General features: G+C 50.0%; 2 protein-coding genes across 10 annotated transcripts; one reads left to right on the forward strand and one right to left on the reverse strand.

Moving 5' to 3' along the window:
• Positions 1–391: 391 nt before the first annotated feature.
• On the reverse strand, positions 392–11,685 carry ZNF821 (zinc finger protein 821). 9 transcript variants are annotated; one of them, XM_042885922.1, is made up of 7 exons: positions 11,552–11,651; positions 10,455–10,546; positions 4,315–4,440; positions 3,661–3,803; positions 3,031–3,135; positions 1,959–2,125; positions 392–1,275 (listed from the first exon to the last, which is right to left on the reverse strand). In XM_042885922.1, exons 2-7 carry the CDS (start codon positions 10,492–10,494, stop codon positions 621–623), a joined length of 1,236 nt encoding a protein of 411 aa, XP_042741856.1. In that variant the 5' UTR covers positions 10,495–10,546; positions 11,552–11,651; the 3' UTR covers positions 392–620. The 9 variants fall into 9 exon arrangements, with proteins under 9 accessions (XP_042741856.1, XP_042741857.1, XP_042741854.1 ...); XM_042885923.1 differs by lacking the exon at positions 11,552–11,651 and adding an exon at positions 11,166–11,298; XM_042885920.1 differs by lacking the exon at positions 11,552–11,651 and adding an exon at positions 8,348–8,438 and having other exon boundaries at positions 4,315–6,694; positions 10,455–10,976.
• A 548-nt stretch (positions 11,686–12,233) lies between these two features.
• IST1 (IST1 factor associated with ESCRT-III) lies at positions 12,234–24,170 on the forward strand. Its single transcript, XM_042885927.1, has 10 exons — positions 12,234–12,336; positions 13,098–13,195; positions 13,848–14,028; positions 14,296–14,383; positions 14,710–14,793; positions 15,187–15,297; positions 15,622–15,822; positions 16,275–16,367; positions 21,760–21,808; positions 22,907–24,170. Exons 2-10 carry the CDS (start codon positions 13,108–13,110, stop codon positions 23,104–23,106), a joined length of 1,095 nt encoding a protein of 364 aa, XP_042741861.1. The 5' UTR covers positions 12,234–12,336; positions 13,098–13,107; the 3' UTR covers positions 23,107–24,170.
• The last annotated feature ends 34 nt before the right edge of the window (positions 24,171–24,204 follow it).

Here is a 24,204-nt window from a genome sequence, read left to right on the forward strand (position 1 = left end):
GAAAATTGCCTTGTTTGTAAACTACTAAACTGTTCCCTGCTCACTTTGTCAGCCCTTCCATTACTGAGGTTTCTTAGAATGGGAACTCAGTTTCCTGTTAGCTTTTCCATGCGTGTTACTACAAGGAAGCACATAACAAAAAAAAGGGTGTGCGCAGCTATTTCCAGGGAGATTACTTTTTTTTTCCCCTTGCTTTTTATGGACACAGAATAGTATTTATTCCTGGAGGAATGGTGGACCATCTAAGTCCTTATCTCCATAACTTATGCTGCAGTAAACAAGTCTGAGGCAGACTTCTTACCTACAGCAGAACTGCAACAGCCTCAACCCATTTAATGGTGCGAGGGTCCAAGAATAATACAAAGCACAGGAGGTAAAGAAGGGGGCTAAATAAACATGAAACATTAATTTATTTTCCCACTGTCCGAATGCGGTGGCTGACCCTCAGACCGTAGCCCCAGACAGACATCAATCAGCTCCATTCTCCTCCTGTTTCAGGAGGAAGTCAGAACTACCCATGCAGGAGTGACATCTGGGGAGCTACAGCAGCCCCCTGAACACAGAAGCCTGTTGGTTTGCCTGTGACAGACACAGCAGAGATGGCAGTCTCTGCCTGCAGCTCAATGCAGAGTACTGTTGCTCTGCTCCTCAAAAGTCATTTTGCCCAGCAGTTGGCTCTCCAGCTCCACATTGCCCACTGGCAGCTGGAAAAAGTTCATTTCAGCTGCCAAAGCTGCCATTGCAGAGGGGTCCTGGCCAAACTGCGCCCGCAGCATCATGTCCATTTTCTCCAGGCGCCGCTTCAACCTCTTGGCCTCACGCTCCCGGATGAGCCGGGCCTGTCGCTTCTCTGGAGTTTCGTTGGCACGTTTCAGTCGCATGGCTTCTCGATCTCGCTGCAGCCGCCGCGCCCGCTGTTCATCCGTCTCCTGCATGCGCTGCAGGCGCTTTGCCTCTCGATCCCGCATACGTCTCACTTCCCGCTCCTCGGGGGTCTCGTTGTCCCGCCGGCTCTTCTTGGCGGTGCGCTCCCGCTCCAGGCGCTGCAGACGCACTTCCAAGGGCTCGTTCTGCCGACGAAGCGCCCACTTTCGCATGCCAGGTGTCTGTGCCTCCAGCAGCTTACGATAAGCAGCACAGTTGTTGCACACTAGGAGGATGCCTGCAGGATACACAGGGCTGTGAAAGGTAATGTCCTTCCCTCTGACACTGGAGGGGCCCTCGCTCTGTGGCACAGGCAGGCGATCTGCACTGAGCACCTCTGTCAGCTTCTCGCTGGAAAGCAGAAAGAGCGGTGTCAGACTTGGTACTGACAGAAGAGTCCTCATCTCAGACTACAGGGTGGCTCCTACCAGAGCCTATGACAGAGGCCTTTGCCCCAAAATGTGTCTGAATATCTAAAAATCAAGCAACATTGTATACAGGGGTAGGAATGGGATTTGCCCAGAGCAGTATTTGGATTAGAAGAATGCAAATGCAGGGATTAACCAGCAAGCTGTTCCCCACTTTCATTTCTGTATTTCTTCTTCCAGCTCTATTTGCCTAGTCAGCGTCCTTCCACCAGACAGGACGTAAATGAAGAACATTTTTGTTTCTGTATGTAGTCCTGCTTTGGAAAAGAGAAGCTGTCTGGGCAGCACAGACCCAGTGTGATGGATTGCTGGGCAAGGGAAATAATGACTGTTCTCTCCTGTGACTAGTGACCCCAGTGCTCTCTGAACAGTGTTACATTTCATACAGCTAAGAAACACCCTTCAAGCAGCAATGATCACAGAGGTTTTAGCAGGTGATGTGGAGCTGCAGGGATGAAGAGATCAAAGGAATCTCAGCCACTGGGGGTGATCACAAACGGTCACAAGTCGGGCCGAGATATGATTCCTCTGTCATTTAAGGCAGTGCACCTAAGCTTTTCTGTGGGTACCCTCACTCACTCACTCACCAGCCAGGATGACCCTGACCTGTTGAATGTGGCGTGGCTGGTGAAGCGTGCTCCACACACTGCACAGTTTGACAGCTGGTCCTCTGAGTGGATCAGGAGGTGTCGCCCAAGGGAACCTGGTGAGCTGAGGGCTCTTCCACATACAGGACACATGTAGCTCTTGGCGCTCACCACAGCTGCGGTGTGCTGCAAAACAACCACAGAGTTGTTAGTTACAAATTGCCCAGCTTCCTGCCCAGTCTGAGGTGTGCTCAACGAATATGGGAAACTAGCTAACTCAACCTCCTGGAACTGGATCACTTAACCAGTAAATCCTCCAGCTGATGGCTCCTAGACTAGCTCAAGACATTTGGGATGTCACAGATCAAACAGCAAGACCTTTCTACACCTCCACTGCAGTGCGAGAGAAACAAGTAGGGCCAAAAGAGATCATAAGATCTGACTCTTGTTTTCAGAAATGCATCTGAGGAGCTGCTGTTATTAGACAAAACATGACTGCACTAACAGTATGCAGCCTCCTGGTGAGGAAAAGTTCACTATGATGGTAGCTAGAAACGATCAGCTTGTACAGTTAAGTTGCCAATTCAGCTCTGCTTCATTCCTTCTTTCGCAGACACAGACGTGCTGTGAAGACTACTAACAACAAAACCTGAGTTCCCACCACAGACTTACTGCAATACTGGAATCATTTCAGAGGAAGAACAGCTGTTCCCACAGGTAGGAACTATGATAAAGGGACATAATAAGGAGCTGAATGATCAGCTGATCACACTGAATGGTGTAAGAATTGCTTCCATGTTTAATCTGAAGGAACTGCCTGGTCTCTGTTTGCAATTGCTTGCGTAGATTGCCTTGGGATGGAGCTGTATTCTCCAGATCTGCAGACTGCTGCTTTGCTTATTTTTTTCCCCAGAACTTTCTCTGGACTATCTGCTATAAACTTCAATCACATCCTAGATAGAAGCTCAGTTCTGTGACTGCAAAGATCAGAACAAAGTCAAGCCATGCTCCTTGCCCAGGGTTGTTTCTGACTTTGGGACAGCTGAGGTGCTTAAGGCACAGACATCGCACTACTCAGAACCACCCCCTACCTGGTATACATGAGCAATGAGCTGCTCTCTGCTTTCATACTCCAGCTGGCAGAGGGGACACTTTGACAGTCCCAGAATGGAGTCAGCATTCAAGCTCTCAGGAACCTACAGGAAAGGAAAGCCATTTTGGTGTAAGGCACACTGATCTCCACACAGCCACCCACCCTCCCTTAGCATCTAGCGAGGGACTGCACAATGGCCCAGCCCAGATCGAGTGCAGTGCTCAGTCTTGTTGGGGCTGGTTTGCAGTTCTCACAGTCCAAAACTTCCTTTATTCAGCCTCTTAGCAAAGCTCTTGCTGCCTCAGGAGGAAGAAGCAGAAGCTTCATGCCCTCCACTCGAACCCATGATCTTGCCAGCATGGTGGCTCTAGTGGGCAAGGCCTGCTCTGTAGCAGAAACGAAAGGTACAAGAACTGAAGGAGGCAGGGGAATAGCAGTTTATCCCTGCTATCTCCTGTTCCTGGCAGTCCATGAACATCAAAACCATCTCCCTTAAACAGGAGATGCTGTTTGGAGGAGATGATTATGGGAACAAGGTATGAAATTAAGGTTACAGAGAGATGTCTAGACAGTGCCCACCCCTTCTCCTTTGGACACTGATGAGACTGCAGTGCCAGTACACACTTGCCTCATTTTCTCTCATCAGCAGGGTTCCAGCTGCAGGTTGGTCTCCATTCTCCAGTTCTTTCTTCACCTTTAGCATTGAGCCATCCTCCTCTGAAGTATGGGAAGAAACTTCATCATGGGTGGTTTCCTCATCATCACTGCCACCTTGAACATAGAAAGCAGTTACTCCAAGTGTCAGGACCTTGACAGCACTAACAGACCTTAATTGCCCTGACCAGCCTCACCTAGGGCCTCCACTCACACTCAATATCGGGGCCCCATTTAAACTCAGGAGGTACTTCAATCCCCAAAGAACCACGTTAAGTCCCTGGATCTGGCCTGTTACCTGGCTTTGCTCCATGATCACTAGATTGTCAACAGAGCCTGGTGCCGTCACCATTCTGCTCCGGTGCTGTGGGACTGCACTCTAGTGGTGAGGTTACTGTTCAACCTGTATTGTGGCCATTGGCTCTGGGCTTGTCTTCTCTTAGTGAGCAGTTCTGCTCTTACTGTTGACTGATAAAGAGCAGTCAGCACAAGAATCAAGGGCTAACTCAGAAGAGAAGATGGGTAAAATGGTCCTCAGAGAATTCCCACCAGCTCTGTAGCACCTAGCCTCACCCTATCAGTTTCTCCAATCCACTACCTTGCAATTACTGGAAGGGGCAGAACTCACTGCTGCTGAAATCACGGTCTTGCAGTGGATGAATAGCTGGCCTTTGGTCCCCAAGAGCTCCAGGAAAGCTGTTTTTCATCATGGCTTGGCGGGCTTGCTCCTCCAGCCCTGCAAAGACTTGCTCCCCTGGCAGCCACAAGGACAAAAAGTCAGATTGGTGCTGTTCCATTATTTCACAAAAGCTTGCCAGAAATGCAACAAGTGTGGGGTTGCTCACCTGCAATGTGCAGACCCTCTGAAGTCACCTCTCTGAAAGCATTTAAATAACCTCTGTGCTTCCCTGCCCTGTAACTCCAGCCTCCTGTATCTGCTAACACAAGTCTAGTCCCCACGTCTCGCTAGCGGTTGTGTATGGTGTCAGGCTGCTCTCTGCACACCCTTTATACACCACTCCAGTCGCATGTAAAAAACCTGCAAGGCTCCACATCTGCCACGTGTGCTCACATGGCTTCCACTTTTACCAGAGGACCAATGTGCCAACAGTGATAGCACAGCTGTAGGTGAGGAAAAGCCACGCAGGGATGATGACTGTATCCCAAATTGGACATGTTGCTACATCGCTCTTGTAAATCATTCAGAAGCTATTACAAGCAGCACAACAGTACTGCGACAGGATATTCATACTAATTGCATCAGGGTCAACCAATCACATTAGGGTCTGGAAAGGCACAGACGTCAGTGCTTGCACGATTCCCACATTAGGTTAAACTAAATTCTACATACAGTCTGTTTTTCTCTTTGTAACTATTTGTATCTCGACTTAACATGAGAACAGACAACAAAAAACCTATTAGAAGGCAATTATCTGAGTTCCTCTGAAAGAAAACTTCCTACAGCAGTCTCTGCAAGGCTTCCAGTTCCAGGGATTAACTACAGAAGTCAACCACCAATTTTCACATTAAAACAAACAAACGACTTTGTTCTACAGGTAGCGAAGACTTGCTTTTAGCAGTGGATGAGTTACGAGCACTTGGGGCAAGGTGCTAGTTCCCAAACAGCTATAGCTTTTGGATCAGCATTTCTAAGTTCACAGGAACTACTCAAAGCGTAAATGCAGAAATACAATTTAAGATGCAGTGCAAAGAAGGTCACAGTGCAGCTTTCAAAGCATTGCCCCTTCTAGGATAGGGCCACAACTGGCATCAATACAGGGAACTGCACTCATAACCCATGGAGACAGCACCAGTCCTGCTACAGGGACAGGTGCATCTCACATGCTGAACTGCTTCAGCCAGCTTTGCCCCGTATTTATACACATACTGCCTTTCTTGTGCTCAGCTCAAAATTCCCAACATTGCTTTAATTTTTGGAAGACTGTAAAGCCCTTCAGAGGCTTCCAAAGTTGTCCAGAGGGGCTGTGGATGCCCCGTCCCTGGAGGAGCTCAAGGCCAGGCTGGATGGGGCCCTGGGCAACCTGACCTCGTGCTTATCTAACAGCTGGCAGCCCAGCCTGCAGCAGGGGTTGGAACTTCATCATCACTGAAGTCCTTTCCAACCCAAATCATTCTGAGATTGAGTGATTCTACTTCTAACACCAATCACAACAACCAGCAGAGCAATCACGTCTGCCAGAGGCCTTTCATTATAACATACACACAACCACATGAGCACTGATTTAGAGCAGTGTGGAAAACCATCCATCAGCTTACAGCCAGAAATGCAAACCGTTAACCAAACCACTAGCTTGTATCCAAAAGGAATCACGGGAGTGGAAAAAACTTTCAAAAGCTCAGTATTTTGCTTATACCAAATTTCTTATTCTACTAATAACGTTTCTGAAAGAACTTGGAAAAGAGTGCTCAGTTCACCTACTGACAGACTAGGTCCTACGTCAGTAAAGCTTTGGAATTTTAATGTTTGATAGGTACAGGGTTATGTTCTTATTGTCTACACACATGCTCACATACAAACACACCCCCGCCTCCACCCCATTTTGAATACATTTGCATTTCTGTAGAAAGGGAGTAAGACAGGCAACAGCTTTAGGATCACCACTGTCAGAAAGGACATTATGCTCAATATTGAATTCGCAGACTCTTCTCCAGAAGTTTCTTTATTAAATACAGAAAGGGCTGTAGGCTGACCACAACAACAAAACAAGTCACTGTATTTGTTTCACAAGCAGCTAGAGATGTAGAACAGCGAGAGTCAAACAACTGCCTCTGTTTTGCTTTCCAGTTCTCCTCTCCATAATCTTGCAAATGAGTGGGATGCCAGGAGAGCAGCTGTGGAGGTAGGGGCCAGCCCTGTGGTACTGTGCAACAGGGGCAGTTATGAGTGCTACGATCTGATGGTGTATCAGCTTGGCAGCCAGAAATGATTATTTTCCTTAGCCCTTCCCTTCTTGAACTGTATGAATGCAGGATAACTCTCAGGTGTTCTGGAAAATAAACACATAAACAAACAACCTCACTCCAAAATCCACAAAACAAAAATCAGAATAAACTGCATAATTCCCCTGTCTTCCTTCCTAAACAGAAAAGTCTCTCAGAGATGAGCCACTTTACTCCCTCCTTGTACATCAATTTAACATCCCTGTTCATGTAGGTCTTCTCTGTGTTCCTTTCCTGGACCTGAAATTTGCAAGTCTGTTCACCACTGTGGATCTAATCCACCTGCCCCATCGCTATTCTGGGTTGTCCACACTGCTGTAGTGGTTACTGAAATGAAAAACAACAATTGAAAGTGTTAATAACCGCAGCCCATGGAGCCCTTTAAGAATTGAGGATTTTGATGCAAATAACAACTGCTGCTCAGTTTGATTGCTGGCTACTATTCTTGAAAGATACTTTCTTTTCAAACTGGGAGTATTACAAGCAGCAGAATTCAAGAAATGCCGAAGAGCACAAAGAGAGAGAGAGAGAGAGAGATAGTGTGTGTGTGTGTGTACATATATATATCAGAGGGAAAAGGAGGGAAACCAAGGATTAATGGGACACCAGGACAACACAGAATAGAGCTAGGAAGTGGTTATTAATTTGATTAACAAATACTGTTCTCAAGAGGTCTAAGCATCACTTGCAAAAGGTAGAAGCCGTAGAAAGAAAAGCAGCTCATGGGATAGCGGAGAGAGGAAACAAAAGCAAACTCTAATACCTGCAGCAGAATTCCTGGCAAGCTCAAGAACAGTGGAATGACCTATAGCTGATGAGTGACATTGCAGCAAAGGACAGGCTTGAAGCAAGATCAGAAGATTAACTGCTTAGAGAGAAGATACTTTTATACTTTAGAGTCTGGAAGAAAATAAAGACCAAATGAATGAAGATACTTCCACAGGAACAATACAACTGCGTGGCATTTTTCAATTCAGTGAGGAATGGGCAATGCAATAAGTATACTTCAGTATTACAAATATATTTCTTACCATATTGTCAGATGAAAGCATTTTTTATGCAGCACATGACAATACGAAAATCAGTTATTAAAAGCCAATTATGTGCTGCACTCTGCCACATGGAAATGACTACAGTGGAAACTATAAGTGGACTGGCAATCACACACAAAGACATGCTTATGATAACAGTATTTTTTACTGTTGTTTCAGTAGAATTATGAGTTTCCTTACACATCAAATTCTGTTTGAAGTGGTCTGACTTGTAACCACACAATTCTGCATGCCAAAGTACTACTGTGCTAAGTGGAGACAGCAACTGCTGTTGTGAGAGCAAGGTTAAACGGGGGCCATGCTGAGCCTGGAAAGTAACTCTGGAAAGAGGCAGCACTGAACAAGCCAGGGACAGGAGAATGCAGCTGTTGCTTGCAAAAGTGAATCTGAGAAGGAAGGTAACATAGAGCAGCAAGCAAGGAAGAAGTAGGCATCATCCTCTCATGAATTTGTCCTGTTAGATAATCACAATGGCATTTATGCAAATCCACAAAGCACTTCCCAAGCCCCACAGCCTGCAGATCTGATCCCAATTGCAGACGTACCTGCTGTCCCTTTTATTCCTCTCCTCCCAACAATTTCAGTCCCAAGAAGTTTCAGTAACGTGCCTGCTATGTCTCAGCCTGATTCCTCATTCTGCTGGCTCACCCAGATCTTGGAGATGATGCTCTCTCCGATTTTCCTCGTCATTCACCAGTGCACTGCATGGCAATTCTGGGCCCTCCAGATACACAGCAGGCTAGGTAGACAGAGAAGTCCCAACGATTTGGTGGTGTTCATCATAAGACAGACAAGATTTCCATCCCAAGGAGGAGACATCACCATTGCAATTTTTCATGTATCTGTCAGTCCCCCATTTTCTTCCAATCCTATTTTGCTGCTCTTCATGCCTCCTATCAAATAGTTTATCTGCAGCTAAATATTGTGTGTAAGGTGGTGAACAAGTCCCATGCTTCCTTTCTCTATGGCAGACCAGATGCCATACCTCAGCCTTGTGCCAGCTGGTAGCATCTTTGTCGGGTACCTTCTCCAAGACCCAAACTGGTGATACAATCACTTGCATTGCAGATAAAAAAGCAATGATGCGAAAATACCTTGACGACCAAACTCCAAAGCATGTATAGTTCATGTATATAACAATACAAGCTTCTATAGAACACAACTGTTTGCAGTGGAGTGGAGAAGAGAAATTAGCCCACCTAAACACCACGAAAACTCGACATGAACTTTTAAAGCTGTTGTACTCTTTGGTGTCCATAGATGAGAGCCCATAACCCTACACCAGGGCTGACAGAGTAAGTACATGCTTTATATACATCTAATCTAAACAGCAGAAGCAGTATCTGGGTGCTCTCAAAAGCAAATGTGTGTGGAAAGAAGATGTGTTACTGGCATTGCAGGAGAAAACACAGGATGCATCAAGTTTATCTAATAAAGACAATTCCAAGCAGACAAATCTGTACAAAGCTGTATTCCACCAACTGCTGAACTCAGCACACAGGAAGCAGGAGTGGGAAAGCACAAGTCAGAGCAGCTGCCAAAGTCAGCCCTCAATACTCTGACACTGGCCATCAAGGAAAGCTTTGTCTGCTCTCCCATGCCTAGCATTTGCAGGCTATAGGGCTTTCAAATCAGAAAGAGGTAATTCTCACCAGTACACTCACAGAGGGTGCAGAGCATTAGGTTATGTCAGGATGTATTTTCCTCTAACACAGAGAACAGCATGCATAGATTTCTGTTGCTGTATCCATACAAAAAGGCAGCACAGGGAAACACATAGAGACAGGCAAGCCAGCAGCATCAGCAAAGTGAGGCAGTTGCTACGGCCGCAGCAGTCAGCTCTCCATTCCACAGACCTGACAGTTACCATAGCGGAGCATTTCTTAGCCCTCTCATCTCAATCAGCCTTGCTTTCACATGTCCACAGAAGTGGAGATTTGTTTTTTTTGTTCAAGCCCAGATTTCAAGCATCTATCCATCCACAAAGCTGGATATATACAAGGGCATAGCTTCGGACTCCCAACTCCCCTCTGTAACCAGCCAAACAAAACCCATGCAGATGCCCCTCTGTAGCTGAACATCCACAGCTACACTAATACCTCACTACAGCCTACCCACAAGAAGCACTGATGTACAGCACCTTCAGTCCTTTTGCTATCCAACAAATGTTAGGGTCTTGACAATGCTGGAGAAAGACACCTGTCTTCTCAGCTCAGCTCAGAAATGGCCTGACAAATCATATCTGTCCATTATTTGACATAGCCATTGTCCATTCCCTGCCAGGAAAAGGCAAATGGCTTTATTTACATTATCTGGTGGAAAACTGAGGTGCAGTGAGCTTAAGTGACGCATCCAAGCCAGTCTCTTGAGTCTGCCGCAAAGCAAAGATCAGAAGCCAGGGCTCCCAGACTTCAGTTGTACACTCAGACCACCCTACCTCGAACTTTCTTTGCTATCCAAGAACTGGCCAGAACCTAACTTATGCTTGTGACAGTGTGAACACAAAGCAGAGCTGCAGGCCCTGTGCACACAAACCTACCTTTACAGAGTTTGTTCAAGCCTATCCCTGTCCTACCTTGTCAGGACACTGCCAGCTCCCCTGGCATACAGAGTTCTTATTACAAGCCCTAGGACAAAACATAGGTAACCATTCCCCCACAAATGGTACCTTTTCATCACTGCCCTCCTCCCCTTCCTCTCCACAACTATCCATCTATGACAAGGATCCCATGGTGCTATGTAACATAATACTCACAGTGAACTTTGTTAGGAGTGGTCTGTTTCCGACGGGACATGTTTCCCTGACCTGGGAGCACAGTGTGTTCGTTCCCTCAGCAGAGGGCTCACCTGAGAAGAGAAGAGCCTGTCACACACACCACTGGGACCTTCTCAGCCACCAGACAAACGCAGCTGAGCGTCTCAGGGTCAATCCCCATCCTCTTGGTTACAGGGCTAAAGCCACAGCCACATTCAGAGCCAGCATCCAACGCAATCCGCAATCATTTTACCACGCACGGGCAGCCCCACCCAACCCAAACTAAGTAATAAGCAATTCTGCACCCGTAACACAAAAAGCTTAGAATGCCCTGCTTCACGAGTGGCTGGGCTCAGCCCAAGTACCCTTCTCCCTCCCATTTGCTTCTACGGCGAACAAGGCACCAGCCTAATGACCTCCACCACCGAGCCGACCCACAGAGGGGCAGAGGAGACGCCGACCCGGGAGGCCGAGCACCGGGAACCGTCAGCCCCACGACGGGCACACGAGGGAACCGCCGCCCCGGTGTGAGCGGGCCCGAGCAGCACAGGGACGGGGCACGGCCCTGCAAGCAGCGCGTGCGCGCCAGCGAGGCCGCCCGGACCCCCGCCAGCATCGTCCCTCCGGTGCAGCGCCCGGGCGCCGGGGCACACGCCGACACGCCGTCCGGACCCCCCTCGAGCACCACAAAGAGGAAACGTCGGCCCTCACCCTCTGACCGACGGAGTAGAGAATCGACCCCCACGGCTCCCTCGGACGCGGACAAAAGGAGGAACGGAACACATCGGCTGCGGCCGTACAAACGAACGCCGGACACCGCCGGCCTCCCTCGACAATCGGACGCCGGCCCGCAGGCACCCCGGCCGCACAGGGCGCAGGCCTGGCCCCAGGCGCACGGACCCCGCTCCCCGACGGAGAGACGAACGGCGGCGCGCGCCCGCCCGCCCCGCCTCACCCGGTGCCGCCGCCCGCGCCGGGAGCCGCGGACAGACAAAGGGCCGCCGGACAGACAGACGGCAAAATGGCGGCGCCGCCAGAGCGCGCGGCGCGGGCACGGCCTGGCTGAGCCCCCCTCGCCGCCGCCCGGAGCCGCTCACCTGCGTGCCATGGACGCGCGGCAGGTGCGGCCGGCAGAGCCTCGCTCCGCTCCCCGCGCCTCGGGCGGCGGCCGTCTGATCCCGCCGGGCCTCGCTCCCCTGCAAGGGCAGGAACCGATGTCACGCCGGTCGGAGCGGCGCCGCCCGCGTTCCAAGCTCACGGCCCGCCCGGGGGCGAAGCGCTCCGCAGCGGGGGATCTCAGCCCGCGTCCATTCGCGAAGGCCCCGGGGAGCCCCGATCGGCGCGCGGCGGGGCGCGGCCGCGCCGCCCCGGGACGGAGGGATCCGCGGCTGCCAGGGCCTCCCCGATGGCAGCGCGCTGCGCTCCGCCGGGGCCGATGTCGGCGGTGCTTCTCCCGAGGGTGCTCCTCTCTCGCGGACACCCCGCGAGTACGGCCGCCTAGCGCGGTGCAGTCCGCGTGCGGGGCTCGCGGGGCGGGGCGGGGCGGGGCGGGGCGAGGAGGCGGAACGCGACGCTGCCGGAACCTCCGCGCCGGGGCCGGGCGGCGGCGGGAGTTCAGCGAGGAGGGGAAGGAGAGAGTTCCTCCGCCGAGTAACGTAGTCCCTCGGCGCCGCTCTCTCGCGGCCGCCGCCACGTCGCTTTTCCCGGACGCTGCCGCGTCGGTGCGTCGTTCAGCTCCGTTCGGTCTCGGTGGCGGCTGCCGCAGCCCGGCCGTGCCCCGAGCGGGCAGCGGGTAGTCGTCGGCACGGCAGATCCCTCCGCGCGCAGTGAGACGGTGCTGCGCGCGCCGCCATTTTAGGTGTCTGCAGCCGGCGGGGCAGGGGTGAGTTGGGATGGGGGCGGCGGAGGGGATGGTTGGCGGGTCTGGCTGTTCTGTTCCTACCGCCTCACAGCCGGGGGGAGCCGAGCGGGGCCTCCTGCGCTGCTCTGTGTTCCTTCAGGCGGAGCACCTCTCATGGGGCTGCCCCGGCGGTGCTCAGCCCTGCCCAAGGAAGGTTCACGTCGGCGGGGCGAGATGTTCCCTTAGACGGGGCAGGCGGTGGTGGGAACGGTGTTCTCGGGGGCGAGGACTGGTAGAGCAGCGTGCGGCTCGCGCTGAGGCTTTCTTGCAGCTCTGTAAAGTTATTTTATACTATATATATAGTATGTACTTTATATTATATATAAAGTTATATAATATAAGCTGTATATTCAGGTTATGGAAGGGCAGAACTTTTCATGGTGTCAGGTGAATATATAGCAGATTTTTACGTACTGGTGTTTATTTGATTTTAGTGGGCACTGTACGTTGTTGATAATTGCACTGATGTTTGGACAGATTGGCTCAAAGATCTGTATGTACTCTAAATAGCAGTAAATTTATGCAAACTGCTGTCTGTGTGTTTAGAATTACCATGATCCAAAAGTCTGTTCCCAGTCCATTGGTACAAGCCAGATCTTTCAGTGTTAGTGCTGGGGAAGATTTTTCTTACAAATGTTTCTTGTCATTGTGAAGTACTGTAATTCTGCTTTTTTTTTCTAAGTAAAACAGGGACCAGTGTCTTTCTGGTTACTGGTGCCAGTGATCTTCCTCTCTTCCCCTAGAAACTTCATCATGTTGGGCTCTGGATTCAAGGCTGAGCGCCTGCGTGTCAACCTACGTCTTGTCATCAATCGCCTCAAACTGCTGGAAAAAAAGAAGAGTGAGTATTTGAGGGGGTAGGTGTGACCCCGGATACTTTTGGGGCCCAGGAAACTTGAGGAGAAGATTTATTTTTTTATTTTTTTCCTCCTGGAGTCAAGGAAGTTTTTTTTGCTGGCCAAGTATGAAATAGCCTTTGCTATTTGTTGCTGGATCCAAGCCTTGCACTGTGCCTGGGTATGTTGACCCCGGAGGCGTAGGCTGGCCCTAGTGTGGTCTCCATACAGCTTTCTGGCAGGTGTCAGAATATGGTTGACAAGGTGACCGGTGTCACAGCTATGTGCTATATGTGGAAGGACATCCAAGTTTGCCCAGAAGGTTGTTTCCTGGGCCTTCTGTGCCTACACAGTGAGGAAATTGTGCTGTGGGTGACTCACCTCACTTGGCTGTTCTGCCCTGATTAGACATGGGTAAGATTTACCCCGTGGTTCTGGTTGACTATACAAGGAAATTGAAGGTGTGGGAGAGTTTCTAGCAGCTAAAAACCTGCTCTCCTTTCTCCTATGAGTTTCCGTGATAGGACTAAGACACAGTTGCTCCACTAAGGTGCTACTCAGCTTGATGGGGAGAGAGAAGTTGGTGATGGGTGTATGTGTGGTAGGGGCAGTAGCTCTTGCCAGCACAGTAACTGGCCTTGGGGATATGTGCTGCAGCTGAATTGGCCCAGAAGGCAAGGAAGGAGATTGCAGATTATCTGGCAGCTGGAAAAGATGAGCGTGCTAGGATTCGTGTGGAGCACATCATCCGTGAAGATTACCTTGTGGAGGCCATGGAGATCCTGGAGCTGTACTGCGATCTACTGCTAGCCCGCTTTGGCTTGATTCAGTCCATGAAGTAAGCGCTGTCCTCAGGGGTATTGTGTGGGAGAGGGTCCAGGCCCCCCTGGGTTGAGGGAGGGGTACTGCTGAGATCAGGCTGGGAATACAGAAGGGCACCTGTTTTTATTTTGGTGTCCTAGGACCTCCAGAGACCTCTCCTTTCCTGGCAGGGAGTAATCTGAAGCCTAACATGAAGGACTGGGGACATTAGGGCTAAATAGCTGGAGGGCTGCAAAAGTGAAGTATGTGGTGTGGAGATAGGATTTCCTTCTATTATCCTTAGGGAGCTGGACTCTGGCCTGGCAGAAGCAGTGTCTACACTGATTTGGGCTGCACCACGACTCCAGTCAGAAGTGGCCGAGTTGAAGATTGTGAGTAGGGTTGTTTGAGGGTTGTTATGTGTGGAGGGTGGGGGTAGCACTGCCAGCAACCATTGGAACATTTAGCATTGGACTCTGTCACTGAGGCAGAGGACATTTTTAGGGGCTCTGCAGATGGAGACCTCATACCAGGTTTCACTAGTGCAAGGAATCCTGAAGCCTTGGGAGTGGCTAAGGCTGCTCAGCTGAGTGCACTTGGTGGCAGAAATTTGGGCAAGTGGAGGTGGAGGGGGCTGTGGGAACTGCAGATAATGTGGGATATGTGGTGGGGGGAAAGCAAGGGTGTATATGATCACAGAGTTTTTCTCCTGCTGCAGGTTGCTGACCAGCTGTGCGCCAAATACAGCAAGGAGTATGGGAAGCTGTGCCGCACAAACCAGATTGGAACAGTTAATGACAGGGTAATGAACTGGCAGAATGGCTAAAGCTGGAAGAACAGATAATCTGCCATGGATTTCTGCCCCTTGTTCATGTGGCCGGTGGCTGATGTCTGTGGCTGGCTGTGGAGTTGGGTGGGACAGTTGTGGGGACTGGCTTGCCTCTAAATACAGAAATATGGTGTTGATGTCCCTGTCAGGTGGGACCAAGCTGTCTTGCCTGTGGGTGTAGAGGAGCAGAGCGCTTAGAACCCTGCCTTATGGCTGCCAAAAGCCTCTACCGTTGCAGTGCTGTGCTGGGTGGAAAGGGCTCCTGAAGACTGTGCTGTGCTCCCCACAGCAGGTGACCCTGGCTGTGACTGAGCCCTGCCATTCTGCACTATTCTTGATGAGCGTCTCCGCACCCTTGTGTTTCAGCTGATGCACAAGCTGAGTGTGGAGGCACCTCCCAAGATTCTGGTGGAGAGATACCTCATTGAAATTGCCAAGAACTACAATGTTCCCTATGAACCTGACTCAGTGGTGATGGTGAGTGAGATGCACGCAAGTCTGTGGTCCCCTTCTGTGTTACAGTGAAATTTCCTGTTAGTGCTGTGGAGCACAAGATCATGGTGTAGCACCAGTTTATGGTAACTTCACTTGGATGTCTTCTAGACAGCCTTAGCATAGCAGGATCCCTTCTACTTCCCGAAGTCCTACAGTTGCTACTGTCTGGTCTCCTTTCTGATTCATTAATAAGGTTATTATCTGTTCTGTCCTTCTGTTCCTGTCCCATCTTTTCCAGTGACAAATGTTGCAGCTAATGCTGTTCAAGAAGGTTGTGATCTGAAAAGTTTCTTCTTTCCTTCCCAGGCTGAAGCCCCTGCAGGCATTGAGGCAGATCTGATTGATGTGGGGTTCACAGATGATGTGAAGAAAGGTGGCCATGGAGGGGGAGGAGGTGGTGGATTTACAGCCCCGCTGGTTGGTCTTGATGGTTTACTGCCTGTGCCGATGCCTATGCCCATGCCGTCAACAAATCCTCCTTTCTCCTATCCACCTCCAAAGGGACTGGTAAGCGCCTTTGTTTTCAGCAGGCCCTTTTTCTCTGGAGAGCTTTGACTGCGATGCCCCACACCTGCTGATAGGAAAGTGTCTGTGCCTCCTAGCTTTATGTGACAGAAGGCCATCTTGTTACTGTGAGACTAAATGGGATAGAAGTTCTTGGCAGCTGAATGTTAAGCTTCTGGCCTGTCACTTATAATGCTGTGAGACGTGAAGTGTTAGTTTTGCTGTTCTTTAGAATAACTAATAGTCCTGTTAGCTGGTTGCAAGTGACTGTGTCTGACTAATGCCTGAGAATCTTCTCTTAGCGAGCATAAACCATACCAAGTTGGATACTTGTCTGCATGTATATCAGACTTCTACTTTCTCTGACTCCTAGCAGCTGTAGGTGTATTGTGTCCTGTGGAGCCTCTCCCAGACGAATTGGCTGGTATTTGACTATTTAATTTCTCTGTGTACAGGAGAACTTCAACGGCCTGCCAGTGGGAACCTACCAGCCTTTTACTAACATTCATCCACCACCAATTCCAGCAAACCCACCAACATATGAATCTGTAAGTGCCTGAGGTGAATCACCGCTGTAGGCAGCAGAGGGAAACTCTAGAACAGGGCAGTGGTAGCTACAGAAAATACAAGGGTTAAGCACACTGTTCAACTTCTTTGGAGCTTTTGGGGTGGTGCTTGGTATTGATTTTGGCTGAATAGCTGAGTACATGTGATGAGAGAAACTTGTGAAAAGTTCTTTCCTCTGCAATCAGAACTTGTGAAAGCCAAGACTATTTTTTTTAACCGCATTATTAAAATGATAAGCATTTGACAACAAATTGCGTCAGGGAGGCCGGAAGATATCTTCCGCCCACACAGCAGGGGGAGTGTGAACCATTGTTTCAGCCTATTGAGAACTGGGTGCTAACATGGTTTCTACCCGGCAATGAGTTTATTCCAAGAAAACTGTGGCAACCCAGACAGAGGGGCTGCTCAGAAATGTGGCTGTTCAAGTCACTGGCTGCAGGGACTGCTCGAGCCTGCTGCTACCTGGGGAGGATGGCAAGGATTACACCTGCGTGAGGTGTGAGCAAGTGGATGAGTTACTCCAGCTGGTGACTGAACTTAAGGAAGAGGTGCAGAAACTTAGAACCATCAGGGATTGTGAACGGGAGATAGACTGGTGGGGTGACTGGCTGGCAAGTCAGAGGAATGGGTGCCAGGGAGGCACCCTCACAAAAGTTGTGGACCCCCAGCCTCATCAGAGTAGGACACACCTGACTGATGATGAGGGTTGGACGAGAGTCCCTGCCAGACGTCATGGGAACCCCCCCTGCCTGCCTACCCTGCTTCCCCAGATCCCCTTAGAAACAGGTTTCACACACTGGAAATGGAAGGTGAGGTGAGCCATGAGGTGATGGAAGATCTGCCGAGGAGGGAGCCTAAGGCGAGGAGGGAGCCTAAGGCAAGGAGGGAGTCTAGGGTGAGGCGGACACCCCCATGCCTCCAGACTGCCTCTGTAAGGAAAGAAAGAAGGGTGGTCGTGGTGGGTGACTCCCTTCTCAGGGGAACGGAGGGCCCCATATGCAGACCAGACCCAAGCCACCGAGAAGTGTGCTGCCTCCCTGGGGCCCGGGTCAGGGACATAAGTAGGAAAATACCAAAGCTGGTAAGGCCCACCGATTACTTTCCATTGCTCATAGTTCAGGCGGGCAGTGAAGAAATTGCTCAGACAAGCCTACGGGCAATGAAAAGAGATTTCAAGGGTTTAGGGCGCTTAGTTCAAGGTGCAGGAGCACAAGTAGTCTTTTGTTCTGTACTATCAGGGGCGGTCTGGGATTCAGAGCTTGCATGGAAGGTCCAAACAATGAATAACTGGCTCAGAGGCTGGTGCCGAGCCAGAAACTTCGGATTCTTCGATCATGGGGTAGTTTACTCGGCCCCTGGCTTGCTCTCCAACCATGGAGCTCACCTATCTCAAAGGGGGCAACGAATCTTAGCTCAGGAGCTAGCGGGGCTCATTGATAGAGCTTTAAACTAATTATGACGGGGGAAGGGGACAGTACAGGCCTCACAGGAGAAGAGCCTAGGGGAACAGTTGTAGAGCTGGGAGTGAGGCAAATGACTGGATATATGACTGGAGTGAGGCAAATCCTGGATACTTGCCCAGGAGCTGGCGGGACTTGTAGAGAGGGCTTTAAACTAGATAGGAAGGGGGAGGGGGATAAAGCCAGGCCTGCTGAGAGCAGCCTGGGAAAGTGGTAATGGGATTAGGTGAGAGGCGAGGGGCTCAGCTGAGGTGCGTCTACACTAATGCACGCAGCATGGGCAACAAACAAGAAGAGTTGGAAGCCATTGTGCAGCAGGCAAACTATGACCTAGTTGCCATAACGGAAACGTGGTGGGATTGCTCCCATGATTGGAGTGCTGCAATGGATGGCTATAAACTCTTCAGGAAAGATAGGCAAGGAAGGCGGGGTGGCGGTGTAGCTCTCTACGTTAGGGAATGCTTTTATGCTACTGAGATTATGACTGGGGACGATAACGTTGAATCCCTATGGGTAAAGATCAGTGGAAGGGCTGACAAGACAGGCACCCTGGTGGGCGTCTGTTACAGACCCCCAAATCAAGATGAAGAAACAGACGAGGTATTCTATAAGCAGCTGGCACAAGCTGCACAGTCGCCTGCCCTTGTCCTCATGGGGGACTTTAACTTCCCTGACGTATGCTGGGAGTACAGCACAGCACAGAGGAAGCAGTCTAGGAGGTTTCTGGAATGCGTAGAGGACAACTTCCTGATACAGCTGGTCAGAGAGCCCACGAGGGGAACTGCCCCACTAGACCTGCTGTTCACAAACAGGGAAGGTTTGGTGGGAGATGTGGAGGTTGGAGGCTGTCTTGGACAGAGTGATCATGAAATGATAGACTTCGTGATTCATGGTGGAGCCTGGAGGGGGAATAGTAATACTGCTACCTTGGACTTCAGGAGGGCAGACTTTGAATTGTTCAGGGGACTAATAGGGGGAGTCCCCTGGCATTCAGTCTTAGCGAGCAAAGGGGTCCAAGAGAGCTGGTTGCTCTTCAAGAAGGAAGTCTTAAGGGCGCAGGAGCAGGCAGTCCCCCTGAGCTGCAAAATGAGCCGGCGGGGAAGAAGACCGGCGTGGATGAATAGGGAGCTATTCCTGAGGCTCCGGGAGAAAAAGAGAATCTACCGCCTGTGGAAAGAGGGACAGGCCACTCAAAATGAATACAGGGAAGTTGTTAGGATGTGTAGAGGTGAAATCAGAAAGGCAAAAGCCCAGCTTGAATTTAACCTAGCCGCTGGTGTGAAAAGGAATAAGAAACTCTTTTATAAATACATTAACAGTAAGAGGAGGACAAAGGAGAATATCCACTCTTTGCTGGATGAGGCTGGGAATGTGACCACTGAGGATAAGGAAAAGGCGGAGGTTCTGAATGCCTTCTTTACGTCTGTCTTTAAAAGTCAGACCAGTTATCCTCAGGATACCCCTCTCTCTGACCTGGTAATCTCGGCTGGGGAGCACACTAACCCCCCTGTGATTCTGAAAGAAACAGTCAGAGACCTACTGCTCCAGCTGGACTGTCACAAGTCGATGGGGCCAGATGAGATCCACCCGAGAGTGCTGAGGGAACTGGCGGAGGTGAGAGCCGAGCCGCTTTCCATCATCTGTCAGCGCTCCTTGTTGACTGGTGAGGTCCCAGAAGACTGGAGGCTTGCCAATGTGACTCCCATTTATAAGAAAGGTCGTAAGGAGGATCCGGGGAACTGCAGGCCTGTCAGCCTGACCTCGGTGCCAGGGAAGGTTATGGAGCAGATCGTCTTGAGGGAGATCATGCGGCATGTGCAGGGTGACCGGGGGATCAGGCCTAGCCAGCATGGGTTCATGAAGGGCAGGTCCTGTTTGACCAACCTGATCTCCTTCTATGATCTAGTGACCCATCTGGTGGATGAAGGAAAGGCTGTTGATGTGGTCTACCTAGACTTCAGCAAAGCCTTTGACACTGTCTCCCACAGCATTCTCCTGCAGAAGCTGGCAGCCAGAGGTTTGGATGGGTACACTCTTGGCTGGGTAAGGAGCTGGCTGGAGGGCCGGGCACAGAGAGTGGTGGTGAATGGAGTCAAATCCAGCTGGCGACCAGTCGTGAATGGTGTTCCCCAGGGGTCGGTGCTGGGGCCTGTCCTCTTCAATATCTTCATTGATGACCTGGATGAGGGCATCGAGTGCACCCTCAGTAAATTCGCAGATGACACCAAATTGGCTGGAAGTGTGGATCTGCCTGGGGGTAGCGAGGCCCTACAGAGGGATCTGGACAGGCTGGAGAGCTGGGCTGGAGCCAATGGGATGAGTTTCAACAAGGCCAAATGCCGGGTCCTGCACTTCGGCCACGACAACCCCAGGCGACGCTACAGGCTTGGGGCGGTGTGGCTGGAGGACTGCGTAGAGGAAATGGACCTGGGGGTATTGATTGATGCTCGGCTGAACATGAGCCGACAGTGTGCCCAGGTGGCCAAGAAGGCCAATGGCATCCTGGCTTGCATCAGAAACAGTGTTGCAAGCAGGAGCGGAGAGGTGATTGTTCCCCTATATTCAGCACTTGTGAGGCCGCACCTCGAGTACTGTGTCCAGTTTTGGGCCCCTCACTGCAAGAAAGATATTGAGGCCCTGGAACGTGTTCAAAGAAGGGCAACAAAGCTGGTGAGGGGTCTGGAACACAGGCCATATGAGGAGAGGCTGAAGGAGCTGGGAATGTTCAGCCTGGAGAAGAGGAGGCTCAGGGGAGACCTTATTGCTCTCTATAACTTCCTGAAGGGAGGTTGTAGTGAGCTGGGGGTCGGCCTCTTCTCTCGTGTCATTAGTGATAGGACCAGGGGGAATGGTTTCAAGCTACGGCAGGGGAAATTCAGGCTGGACATGAGGAAGTATTACTTTTCAGAAAGGGTGGTCAGGCACTGGAATGGACTGCCCAGGGAGGTGGTGGAATCACCGACCCTGGGGGTGTTCAAGGAAAGACTGGATGTTGTGTTGAGGGACATGGGTTAGTAGGAGCTATTGGGAATAGGTGAACGGTTGGACTGGGTGATCTTTTAGGTCTTTTCCAACCTTGGTGATTCTATGATTCTATGACAAGCAGAGTCCACACATCCCATTTTTTGTAACGTGATGGGATTATCACCTTCAGTCTTTTTAGGCAGACTTTTCTCAGTCCTTGGGGCTAAGAATGGAGATTCTGGAGTGTTGATTATTTTCTGTATTTTTGTTTCCTGCAGCTTGTGATCATGCCTCTCGTTTTGCTGTTGGTGATGCACTTGTTTCTGCAAACCTTGAATAGGAATGAGCATAGCTCAGTATCTGTGTGCACTAGCTGTACAGAAGCCTTTGAGTCCAGGGGATGCAGGCACAGGAGCTGTTAGCTAGGTAGAGATAGGTGGCATTGACCGTCCACCAGGAAGGGAGAGTTCTCCCAGCAAAACCGACCGTGCTTTGGGCCTTTTTCCCACCAATCCAAGACCCAAGATGCCTTTATTTCATCACTGCTGGTCACAAGGGCTTATCTATAGCTTGTGAAAGTAAGCAGTAGCTGTATTATTGTGGGAGAAGAGAACAGTCTTCTCTCGCTCTTGTCCTTGAGAAATATTTTTAAATCTGCTATTGGATATAGTCCATTCATCTGGTTCCAAAATATTGCCAGTGAAGCTGCTTTGATTGACAAAGAGGGAGGGAAATGAAAGCACTGCCTCCTTGGAAGGAGAGTCATATTCTTCTGAGTGTCCTGGAAATCAGGGTTTGGTTTTTTTTTTCCTTGGGGAGAGGAGGGGGGAATATCATATGCATCGCTGTGCATGACTGTAGATGCTGATGCCTATGAGCTTTGCCTGTATGACTCTGGCATTCTGTGCCCCTGGATGGGAGAGCTATAGTAACAGAGAGCCTTTTTCAGATTGATGAGCCTAATGCTGACAAGGATGCTGCTTCTGCATCGGTGGCAGGTGAGTATGGCGAGGTGTGGGAAACTGGAGGTGGTTTGGAGCTGTGGTTAGCTTGGGGTCTTACTGTCCTTGTGAGTAGGCTTTCCCTACTCGTGGAACAATGTGTACAACTTGATGTATCTTGAGAGCAGGATTTGAGTTTGGAGAGGGTGCTGGTAGCAATGAAGAGTATTTTCTCACACAGGGAGGATCTGAGGAACTTAAGAATTAGAGTTCAACTTTGAAGTTAAACTAGGTTTCTAGCTTAAGCTAACTTGTCAGACCGAATTCAGAAGTTTGCAGAAGAAAATGGGAAAGCAACGGATTTAAATAAGACATTTTTGTAGAACATAAGCAATATATTCTTCAGGAGCAGAAAGAAAAAAGCAGGCACTAAGAGGTAGATAAGTTCGTATTAATGCAGCGGAGCATAGCTGGTGAGAGAGTTGTTCTCTCTCTATCCATCTACCTGAATGTTTGTGATGTGCTTCAGGCACTGTAATTGGATCACAGTTAATCTCTCCAGTCTTGCACAGTGCACTTCTTCTCTATAAGTTTTGAAAGCATCTGTTACCTCTAGCATTTGATCAGGTCAGAGCAGGTTTTGAACTAAGTTGCCACTTGCTATCTCCAGCAAGGACTCCTGACAATCCTTTGGGAAGTGGTGATGGTGTGTGATGGAGATGTGGTTGCAGTGGAATTGCTACATCTCTGTTTAACATCTGGGTGATAGGAGCATAAGATACCTTGGTACCTATGTGTCTGTAGGAGGTGGAATTGGAATGGAGTAAATTGGGATGTGCAGTCCAGCTGATACAGGTGTGCAGGAGCTGCAGCTGCGCTGCCCCGCAGCTCACTTGGGGCAGCAGAGTGGAAGTCTGCAGTACGTTGTACGATGGGGTGACCGGCCCCTGGCTGCAGCTCCTTGCAGCCATGTGAACTTTTTCCCCCACTGAGTCTTTAACAGAGATGGAGCTGTGTTAATGCTGATCACTGGTACTGCCTTATTGTAGAGCAGTGTTCTGTGTGCCTCTGTCTTTTGGCCTGATTAATGTGATGGTGAGTGGGGTAAAATTGTTTTTTTGTTTTTTTTTTTTCTTTCTTTCTTATTCTAAACAGGGCCTGGACCTAAGCCTGAAGCTTCTCCAAAACCAAGAGTTGGACCTCCTAATACCATTGATAATTTTGTGTTGCCTGAATTACCTTCTGTGCCAGATACACTACCAACAGCATCTGCTGGTGCCAATTCTTCTGCCTCTGAAGACATTGACTTTGATGATCTTTCTCGGAGATTTGAGGAGCTAAAGAAGAAAACATAAGACTGATTGGGCTATAACTCTAATGAACAGGGCAGGAGCTGTGACTTCTCTCTGAAACACTCTCCCTTCAAATGGTTTTCTGTATTAACCTCAAATGAACACTTCTTTTTGAGCTCTCTTCCTGCTGTACTTAAACCAAATGCTGATGCTTTCCCAGTCCTTTTGCTCCAGGAGTTGAACTGTGGAGACTCTTAAGAGATGAAAGCAGGGAACAGCTCCAACCAATCTAGGTAGCTATAGAGAAAGGCCTTGCTTGATTGACATTCCTGGCTGTTTCTGTGGCAGCTCTGTGCTCTCTTCCACAGAGAAGGGTGATAAAGATTGAAAGGGCTTTCTCTCATGTTTCTCATTTCAAAGGGAGTGTTATCTACCAGCTGCCCTGCTCTGCTTTATGGTATGTATGGTCAGGGTGATATATATATATATATTTCTCTCTGTGGTAAGATTTTTTTTAACTAATTGGGGCAGAGGCAGGAATTACTGTTGTGAGTGGACACGATATTGCCCTTTAGGCTTTGTGCTACCCTAGTGCCATCCTTCGGCTCCAGCTGGACCTGGTTGCAGTTTGTGTTGGAAACCCCTCCTTCAGACTGGGTGAACACTCAGGGAGCCCACTGCGGCTGTTGCTGCGTTGTGTGCGGGGGGCTGCTCCGCTTTCACACAGGAGCAGCACGGTACTGTTTGCTGCTCCAGCAGTGCGTTCACACAACCTGCTGGAAGTATGTGTGGAGAGAGCAGAGGGTGGCCCTGCGGGGCGCTGCAGCGTGGGCTGTATCTGCTCCATTGTTGCAGGGTCTCCCAAAGCTGTGGAGAGGTGGTCTTTGGGCATCCGGCGGTGGCAGAGGAGGGTGGCAGGAAGCCTCTGGCGGGATGCAGGCAGAGCTGTTTGTAGAGCGGTGGTTGGTTTCTGTCAGGCGGTGCTGTTCAGGGGCGGGTGCTGCTGAATGCGGTGTACTCTCTTCTGTACGTATCTGTACATAACACACTACTTTTCTTTGAAGTTTTTTTGGTTGATTTGTATCTTAAGATTAGTTCCTAATAAAGATGGGCTGTGAGCAGCTGTAGCTGCGGGCTCCGGCTGCCTTTGGTTGCTGCGGT

The sequence above is a fragment of the Lagopus leucura genome, unplaced genomic scaffold, assembly GCF_019238085.1.
Source record: "Lagopus leucura isolate 7727_CA_CO unplaced genomic scaffold, USGS_WTPT01 Super-Scaffold_100053, whole genome shotgun sequence".
In the NCBI taxonomy this organism is placed as follows: Eukaryota; Metazoa; Chordata; class Aves; order Galliformes; family Phasianidae; genus Lagopus; species Lagopus leucura.

Bases quoted from the DNA above. Each gene is read 5' to 3' on its own strand.
- ZNF821 (XM_042885921.1), bottom strand. From the start codon at position 4,483: ATGGAACAGCACCAATCTGACTTTTTGTCCTTGTGGCTGCCAGGGGAG. The intron at 3,136-3,660 runs GCAAGTGTGTAC...CCTTTCCTGTAG, and splicing joins TGCTGATGAGAGAAAATGAG to GTTCCTGAGAGCTTGAATGC. The intron at 1,276-1,958 runs GTCAGGGTCATC...TCTGCTTTCCAG, and splicing joins AGCCACGCCACATTCAACAG to CGAGAAGCTGACAGAGGTGC.
- IST1 (XM_042885927.1), top strand. From the start codon at position 13,108: ATGTTGGGCTCTGGATTCAAGGCTGAGCGCCTGCGTGTCAACCTACGT. The intron at 14,029-14,295 runs GTAAGCGCTGTC...TATTATCCTTAG, and splicing joins GGCTTGATTCAGTCCATGAA to GGAGCTGGACTCTGGCCTGG. The intron at 14,384-14,709 runs GTGAGTAGGGTT...CTCCTGCTGCAG, and splicing joins AAGTGGCCGAGTTGAAGATT to GTTGCTGACCAGCTGTGCGC.